At 48.5% G+C, this 9795-nt stretch overlaps 1 protein-coding gene across 2 annotated transcripts in view; it reads left to right on the top strand.

Annotated features, from left to right (window-relative positions):
* The window catches only part of LOC105019316 (teashirt homolog 1), a 30925-nt gene extending 21891 nt beyond the window's left edge, over positions 1-9034 (top strand). For both annotated transcript variants that reach the window (XM_010885391.4, XM_010885390.5), the window contains exon 3: positions 5148-9034. In XM_010885391.4, coding sequence (XP_010883693.2) covers positions 5148-8620 — 3473 coding nt within the window. In that variant the 3' untranslated portion in view covers positions 8621-9034. The remainder of the gene's footprint in view (positions 1-5147) is intronic.
* Positions 9035-9795: the final 761 nt, after the last annotated feature.

Genomic DNA, 9795 nt, shown 5'->3' with positions numbered 1-9795 from the left:
AAGTGTGAGTGGGTGAGAGAGAGAGAAAATACAAAAAAGCCTGATGAATTGCGATCGATTGGCACTGGTCCACCATATTGATCTTCGCGGCATGCTAAACCCAGCTGTGCATTCACTCAGCTCAAACACTCGCTTGGTTCCACACGCCTGTGTGTGTGTGTGTGCGCGCATGTGCACGTGTGTGCGCGTGTGTGTGTGTGTTTATTCTGGGGGGTGCGGGGTGCGTGGTTATGTGAAACAGAAATGTGTGTGAGAAAGGAGTGTGAGAGGTTCTTCAGGTATATTTATAGAGCCTAGTCTATTAATATACAACTCAAAGATCAGTTCGAAGAAACAAGCCAAGAACACACCCTGACACACACACGCACCTCTTTCATATCACACACTACCTCTCCTTGTTCCCCTCTTTCAATGTCGTTCATTCGACTACCTGGCCTGTGGACTTTGACCTTTTGAATCCGAGCCACAACAGGTCAGAGCCAACTTGACCTGATGTCGTTGAGTTGTCTGTAAGGAAGTCATTTTCTTCACACTGTTACAATGCCACAGCAGTCCTGTCTGTGGGTTTCCCACATTTGAATGTCAGGAGCATTGTCAAAGAGTAATAGTTTACGTTTGTGTAACGTTCTCCTGTACATCGTTCACCCTTCAAGTATAACGGAAATATGATAGTTTACTAGGTCAAGGCCTTACAAGTTGTGCCTACATTGTCAACACAGACACACACACACAGAAATGCATTTAATCTGCCTACATAAATGATATATGTGGCAACTGCCTCATTCACCTCTGGACGGACGTTTTCTCAAACGGGTGTGGATAAATCGGTACGATGAGCTGGAATGGCGCAGCAGCTATTTAAGGCTCTGTAGGTACTCGGCCATATGCTCCATTCTTCCGCTCGGGAGGGGCTGGCGTGGGTGGTTGGACCCGATGCAGAGGAAAAAAACGGGAGAGAGAGAGAGAGAAGCGCGGGAGGGAGGTTAGGGGAGGAGGAGGTAGAGAGCGGAGGTGGCGGCGGTGGATTTATTTTAGGAGAACTTACAGTATATATCGCTAACATCTCCGGCCTAAATGTTAGTACTACAGAACATGTCTGGTTGCAAAGAAGGTGTCAGAGAAAATGGATCGTTCTTCCTGTGTCTTTTACTTTCCCCGTATTCAAAACAGAGACGTTCCCTTCAGCGGTGAAAACATCTTGAAACCAACTCTACAGACAGGTTTTTATTCCACCCTACACAGTCCTGTACAACTAACTATCCTTAACTGGTGTTTCTGAACTGAGTGAATGGGAGTGATAGGGAGGTGCAGGGGAGGGAGGCGCAGGGGAGGGAGGTGGGAGACAGGCGCAGATGTCAGCCTGATGTAGTGTGTCTGTGCTTCCCGTCAGGGCAGGGAGGAGAGGAACGAGAAAGGGCTGTGCCGGACGGCCAGATAGCCATGCCCCTGCTCTCTCATACGTTAGCCGCTCCAGAGGAGCCCGCGTCCCAGCATGCTCTCTGTTGGCTCCCTGTCTCTCTCTGACACGGTGGGCCTGGCAGCGGACATTAGCATAATTGGCTTTTCTACATGACGAGACAGGCGAAATAATAATGTCGTTTTATTTACAACCCCCTCCTCCGACCCCCTCACTTGTCCCGGTCCGAAGTGCCATCATACACCCCCCCCCCCCCACCACCACCACCACCTCCTCTTCTCAATCTCGTCCCTCTCTCTCGCATTGTCGCCGGCACGAGTCGGCTCGTGACGGGCTGCCAAGGCGGCGCAGGTCAAGCGATGGCTTTTTGATCAGCCCCTGTCCAAAGCCATCAGGCCTGAGAGGGCCTTAATGGAGTAGCGGGGGTGACAAACAGAATGTAGCGGACAAAATTCCACTGCTAGTTTCCCATTAGAGCCCAGGGTAAACGGACCCTCGCCCTCCTCCTGCTCCCGTTCCTCCTGCCGGGTTCCCTGTACGCCTCCCCCCTCCCTGGTACGCTCCACCACCAGCCTAACTGACATGAGTGAAGGGGACCGGGATTGGACATTAGCAGCGCAAATGACTGCCGTGATTGCACTCCTCTTCCCAAAAATCACCTCAGATCAACGGAGAAATGTGTGTAAATAGAAGCGAGTCGGGAACAGATGGTGGAGTTACTGACTCTATACCGACTCTATATCTCTTTCCGCCTCTATCTCTCTCTGTCTTTCTCCCCCTCCTTCCCTCTCGTTTCATCGCTTTTCTGCCTTTCTTATCTGGTTTGTTTGGGTTTTGACAACAGCCAAATGGGGAGCCACCGGCCGGCCTGACGGATAGTTTTATTGATTTAACAGCAGGCTTTCGGGCAAAGAGGGGAAAAGCGCACCAACGAAAGGCTGGGCTGAGATGCCAAACTTTGAGCATAAATAATATGACTCTGACTCTACTCTCTTATAAGAACTCTGCTATTCATATGATTACATTACATTTGCTATAATTTCCCAAATCTTCTTCAAATGACATATGGATGGGGTGTTACCTCCAGCCCTAACATTATGGTGACTGTACAAACTCATTCATCATATCACTGTCTCACCCCAATTTGTCTCTCTCTCTGTCTGTCTACTCTCCAACAAATCTGGAAACCCCCTAACCTGGAGGGAAAAAAAGCTTATTAGTTGATGTTCCTTATGAATCATGCGTACGTTTGTCAAGAATGTATAGATGGATTATCCAATCTGTTTAGTGTAACTAGAGAAAATTGATGTTCTGTGGTGTTGGTGGTGATGTTCATTGTTGTCAGGATCAGGTGGCCCAGCCTGGCTGGTGGCTTGACCTCGGCCGTTTGTGACAGCTAGGCCTCGGCCGTCAAAGGTCCCTTTGTCGACACATCATCTCGGAGCGGAAGTGACTGGGGCTTTAACGTCCATGCAGATGGCCCTGCTTGCAGCCATTAAGTCCCCCGGCAAACTCATCCACCTGTAGACGGCATGCCAAACCTCTCCCTCTATGCCATCCTTACTTATATATGACTCTGTTATAGTTATTGAGGAGGATTCCGAGTTGTCACGTTCGATCTGGTTTCATGAATGGCCAAAATGCTGTTTTATTTTCATTTCCTTTTGCTGCTTTCATCCGCTTATAAATGAATCATGTCAGAAAAAATCTATACATTATGTTTCATAATTCTCAACCTAGGCCTAATCTTCCTAATCTAGATTTCATCATGAGATCCAGTACTCTTGTTTTCTGAAGCTTCCACTCCCCAACCTCGGTTTTACAGATGTTTTCCTGTCTATCTTTTGTCTGAAGGCTTTTGATTTCACTCTTTGTTGTTTCCATGACAACATGAGAGGATAGGCATTGATTGACAGCTATCGTCAAAGGGCTCACTCGCATCCCATCGTTCACCATGCCCCCCCCCCCCCCCAATGCGGCCTGTGTTTTGTCATTCACTCAGGGATATTTTTCCTCCTTTTCATTCCTCCTTTCATTCCGGAGATTTGTGTGGCTGCCAGAATGCAGTGTTTGGTTTTTGGCACCAGTGATGTGGACATAGTGATTCACATGGGTAATTCACACGGGCTCACTGGAACAGATCAGAGGCTTGCGAGGACTGAATAGCCATTTTCCCATCTTTATTTTCAATCACAAGTTGGTCATCAGTGAGGGGGATGCTGGCATGATAATATCAGGGAAACGTGGTATAGTAGAGTTTGTACAGTATATAATACTAATCTGCTGTGTTGGGGGATTTTCTGAGTTTCAGGAACTGTCTCAGCTTCTGTCTGTCAGTGGGATTGAAACACAGCCAGGTTCTCCTGTGCTGCTCTCATTTCCAAATCCTGTCAGGAATGGGAAGAATGATGAGAATGAGGAGAATACTGCATGTGGCTTGGGCGTATCAGTCACAGACAAACCTATAGACAACGTAAGGGCTTTTCCTGACCGTACAGGGTTAAAAACGAACACGTACGAGAACATATTTAAATAGCACACACTTCTATGTGCATCTGCTCGCCTTTTTACCCCTCCCATCTCCTCTCAGGCAGCAGTAAATGGCGCCGCCGTACATATATCAGGTATTATGTCCACTTAGATTATGAAGTGACAGGTTAGCGTGCTGTTGGAAGCCGACAGCGCATCTGTTTCATCAGGAAAGACTGATACTGGCATCTAGGAGACACATCTCATCGTGGAAGGAGATGGGGAGAACGGAGGAGCCACCCCCCCCCACCTTAAATCTCCTCTGCCTCCAGCCTCACCCACAAAACACGCCTGTAGTCTTTCTCCCTTCCAGTGGACCTGTTACATTGGCTTTCCATTTCGTCTCCACTTTTATATCCCTTGCATTCAATTCAAACAAATTCCTGTCTCTTGTTTTATGTTATAATTCTTTTTGTGCATCGTGTCAAGAAAAATGAATATCAAACACCTTGGGCTCAATGGTGCATCCGTTTAGTTTTACTTAGGCACACTGGTGCTCAAAGTGAAATGAAGGATTCTGGCCTCCATAGCTGATCAATATTTTTTCTTGATGTTCATTGTGTTTGCCTTTTCAACACTTGGTCCAACAAAGAGCCCTGACACCATTAAATGATCTGTGTCCATTTCCTGTCAAAAACCGCTAAGACACTTCCCTAGTTTACTTTGTAGTGTCAGGAATTACTTGATAGCTTTATTACTCTCTGGTATGTTTTATACAATAATATTCATTAACTCTGTGAGAGTGACCTTCAGCACATGAGTGTGGGTAAAGGAGATGCTGCCATGTCCCAGGATGAATGTTTTGTTTGCCTCCCTGATGATGGCTTGCGTAAGCTCACCATGTGAATGACTAAATAAAGTGAAGTTCCCTGTATGTGAGAGGAACTGTGTATGAGATAACACAAGGGGGAGAAGCAGAGGAGAGTCCAGCACCTGGTTGACAAGGCCAAGCAGTTAGCGATATCCTGGGGAACACGAGGCAGTGGAAAAGGGAGTTAAGAAGGGCAACTGTCTGGCATATTTTTTGTGAGCTTTTCTCTAGGATATTATTTTAACCACTGACACTGAGAGACACACGCAGATAAAAGCCTGTATTCCCTGCCACAGAGTATTCATCCCATTGTTTTGCCAGTGGTCCTCTTAGTGTGCTGTAAATCTTTTATTTTGCTTTGCTGACCTCCTTTTTATCTCCCCCTCTCAGCTTACGCATCGGAGGATGAGTTTAAGGCAGGAGCGGTGGATGAGGAACACCTGCAGGATGACGGGCTGTCACTGAACGGGGAGGATACTGAGTTCCTTTGCAACGAGGAAGAGGACGGGGGCCAAGCGCCTGGTTACCGCGACTCTCCACTCAGCAACGGCACCAACCCTGATGCTGGCTATGGCTCCCCACTCAGTGATGCCAGCGACCGGCTCACGGACTTCAAGAGCACCTCCTCCAGGGACGGCCAGGAGAGGGAGGAAGCCCCCCTCCCTGCCGTTCCGAACAATGGCCTTTCCTTAAGGGACAGCCTGGCTCAGATGAAAGCTGTCTATGCAAACCTGATCTCAGATGCTTCCTGGTCCAGCATTGCAATGGACATCATGAAAGCCAAGCCGGCTGCCGCTGGCGCCCTCCCCACCGCCCCCAACCCCCCCACACACAACAACAACAACAACAACCCCAGTGAGAACGGCAATGCTAGCAACCATCACCATAACGGCAGAAGCAGTACCACCACCTTTAACCACCACACGAGCGGTGGCAGCTCAAACAGCAACACGGCAACATCTATTGGTAGCAACAGTGGCGGTGGGGGCGCCAGCGGTGGGGCCAGTGGTGGCTCTAGTAACGGTGGGGCTGTTGCGTATGATTGGCACCAGGCGGCCCTGGCTAAGACCCTCCAGCATACCCCTTACCAACTGCTGCCTGAGCCTAGCCTGTTCAGCACGGTGCAGCTCTACCGCCAGAACAACAAACTCTACGGCTCCGTGTTCACCGGCGCCAGCAAGTTCCGCTGCAAAGACTGCAGTGGTGCCTATGACACGCTAGTGGGGCTCACGGTCCACATGAATGAGTCCGGTCACTACCGCGATGACAACAAGGAGAAGGAGGAGGAGCGGGGCAAGCGTTGGTCCAAGCCCCGCAAGCGCTCCCTAATGGAGATGGAAGGCAAGGAGGATGCTCAGAAGGTGCTTAAATGCATGTACTGCGGCCACTCCTTTGAGTCTCTGCAGGACCTGAGCGTCCACATGATCAAGACCAAGCATTACCAGAAAGTGCCTCTGAAAGAACCGGTGCCGGCCCTGGCCACTAAACTTTTGCCCTCTGCCAAAAAACGAGCCCTTCAGGATGCCCTGTTGTCCCCGTGCTCGCCAGACTCAGTCCACGGTGGTAGTGGTAGCCATGTGTCCCAGGGGGATGCAGGGAAAGACCCCAAGTCCACATCGAACCCCTACGTCACACCCAACAATCGTTATGGCTATCAGAATGGTGCCAGTTACACATGGCAGTTTGAGGCTCGCAAGGCCCAGATCCTGAAGTGCATGGAATGCGGGAGCTCCCACGATACACTGCAACAGCTCACCGCCCATATGATGGTCACAGGCCACTTCCTTAAGGTCACCAACTCTGCCTCAAAGAAAGGCAAGCAGCTGGTCTTTGACCCAGTGGTGGAGGAGAAGATTCAGTCCATCCCTTTACCACCCACCACCACAAGGTTGCCTGTCCCCAGCCTCAAGTCTCAACCTGTCTCCCCAGCACTCTCTACTAGTTCTGATGAAAAGAGAGAACCAGAGGATGAGAGGATGGAGGCGAGCGAGCCCGGAATAAAGAAGATCAAAGAGGAGAAGGAAGAACCAGACGAGAAGACCGAGGTGGACACTGGATCGTACAAGTACCTGAGAGAGGAGGACCTGGAGGAGGCTCCTAAAGGAGGCTTGGACATCCTCAAGTCTCTGGAGAACACGGTCTCCAGTGCCATCAGCAAGGCTCAGACGGGCACGCCTCAGTGGGGCGGTGGCTACCCCAGCATCCACGCCGCCTATCAGCTCCAGGGCCACATGAAGTCCTCGTCCTCTGCAATGCACTCCTCAGTCCAGAGCGTGCAGATCCAGCCGGTGTTCAACAGCGGTATCCGCAGCCTGGTGAGCCAGGACCCAGGCTCAGTGATGCACTCGCCCAGGAGCCCCACTTCTCCTCTTTCTCTCAGGAGCAACGTCACTGCCATGGAAGAGCTGGTGGAGAAGGTCACAGGGAAAGCAGCTGCTGTGGTGAAGAAGGAGAAAGAAGAGAAGATGGTGAGCTTGGACCGCCACAGGTCAGCGTCCCTGGTCAAGTCCCCCTCTCCTGTACTGAAAGAGACGAGGGACCACCACTCGGCACCCAACGACCTCACCATTGGGAAGGCCCTGGTTCGGAACAGCAGCCCCGGAGGTGTGGAGTTGGAGACGGTCTGCAAGAAGGAGCCCAAGGAGCGGTTGGTAGATAACCACAACAGCCATTCAAAGAACAGCCCAGAGGCCCGCAAGTCACCCCTCACAAATGGCACCAACAGCCTGGGCATCATCACCGATCACTCACCCGAGAGGCCTTTCATCAACCCGCTTAGCGCACTTCAGTCAATCATGAACACCCACCTGGGCAAGGCCTCCAAGCCCGTCAGCCCGACGGGCGACCCGCTGGCCATGCTCTATAAGATTAGTAACAGCAGGATGGAGAAACCGGCCTTCAACCAGACTCAGGCCAAGCAAGCGGAGCCCATCAACCGCTACTACCAGTATGAGAGCAACGACCAGCCTATTGACCTTAGGAAGTCCAAAAACACTAACACCAATGGCAGCAGCTGCAGCACTGTCTTAAACAGCCACAGCGGCGTTAATGGTCACAAACCCATCATGTCGAGCCTAACTCTGTCAGATGTTTCTTCTCCCTTGAGAGAGAATGCTTTGATGGACATATCAGACATGGTAAAGAACCTTACAGGGAGGCTGACGCCCAAGTCCTCCACCCCGTCTTCCATCTCAGAGAAGTCAGACGCAGATGGAAGCGCATTTGAGGATGCTCTGGAAGATTTATCACCAGTCCAGAAGAGGAAAGGTCGGCAGTCTAATTGGAACCCTCAGCACCTTCTCATCCTCCAGGCTCAGTTCTGCTCCAGCTTGCGGGAGACCCCGGAGGGTCGCTATGCCATGACAGACCTCGGCCCTCAAGAGAGGGTTCACATCTGCAAGTTCACGGGCCTCTCCATGACCACCATCTCTCACTGGCTGGCCAACGTCAAGTACCAGCTCCGAAGGACTGGCGGGACCAAGTTCTTGAAGAACATGGACTCATGCCAGCCTGTGTTCCTCTGTGGAGATTGTGCTTCCCAGTTCAGGACTGCCTCCACCTACATTGGTCACCTGGAGTCTCACCTGGGCTTCAGCTTAAAGGACTTGTCCAAGCTGTCCAATGAGCACCTACGGGAGCAGCAGGCTGCCTCCAAGGTGATCACAGACAAAATGACTTTTGGCAGCACCCTGGCATCCCTGACCGCGCCAGAGGACGACACTGGCTCAGTTTATCAGTGCAGGCTTTGCAATCGAACATTCGTCAGCAAGCATGCTGTCAAACTTCACCTCAGCAAAACCCATGGCAAGTCACCAGAGGATCATCTGGTATACGTCACTGCTCTCGAGAAGCTGGAGAAGTAGTGAAAGGGTCTGGAGCTGCAGAAAGAGACAAATGAACAGACAGAAAGACGGCTGTGTAACTGACCAGAATTTCATTGCACTAAAATAACATTGTTAACAGTTTCTGCACTGGGCCAAACTGAGCCGCCAGAAATCAGTCTTATTTTTTTTGTTGTGATACTGCCTGACTGGACCATGTCTTTTCACATTAATTTTACTTTGGTTTTTGTTTTTATTTTGCCAAGCTTTTTTAACACTTATTTTGTAATGTATTTATATGCTATTTGTCTGATCTGTGCATGTATTTTAGTGAACCAAGGTTAAACACAAGTTTTTAATCTTTTCATGACAAAAAAAACGACTACTGTTTCAATGGTGACTAAAGTGGTGACTGAAAAATTAAGTAGGGGATAAATAAAACTGTACAATACTTGATATGAAGGTGAAAATTTATTGTATACACCAAAAGATGGAAGACCCCCTTGAAAGACTGAAGTAGCACCTTATAGACATTAAACATTTTATTTGTAAAGAAAACATGTTTTAAGATATTCTACATTTGTCTAAATTAGTTACATTTTAAAGATCAATATTTTTTTTTATCTCTCAGTTTTTGTCGAACTGCAGCATCGTTGATAAAGAATGGCCTGCTCAGAAATCTGTCAGTGTATTCAAAAGAAACAGACCATGTAAACATTCGGAGTAATTGAAATGCTGCTTCCGGTTACAAATCAATCAGTGAAAATGAATGGCCGTACAGTATGCAAGTTTGGTCAAATATATATTTTTTCCTTGATGTGAAGTATCAGTTATAGTAATTTTCCAATTGTATGGTTTGTTACAAGTTTCTCTTTTTAAATGTTGCCGCTTCAAAATTCAACCATTTAAAAAAAACAGTCCGTTACATGTAAATGACTCGCAGTGAAATGTCAAACTCCATAAGACATCTTGCCATTTGCAACAGCTTAACATTCTTTGTACTTAAAGGTGTGTGCATTCTTTAACTTTTATATCATCATTTTATATACAAAAATAATAAAAAAGAAAACAAATGATGTACATAGATATATACTGTTAGAGCCACATGTCCTTTTTTAAGAAATACAAATTTAGCTTATTTGGCTTGATTTACAGAAATGGTTTTAATTATATTTGCATCCAATTTGATGCATGATACAGTGTGAAAAATAATTAAG

The sequence above is a fragment of the Esox lucius genome, chromosome 20 (assembly GCF_011004845.1).
Source record: "Esox lucius isolate fEsoLuc1 chromosome 20, fEsoLuc1.pri, whole genome shotgun sequence".
Lineage (NCBI taxonomy): Eukaryota > Metazoa > Chordata > Actinopteri > Esociformes > Esocidae > Esox > Esox lucius.
The sequence above is the reverse complement of the archived record's forward strand: the minus strand, read 5'-3'. Positions and strand labels throughout refer to the sequence as shown.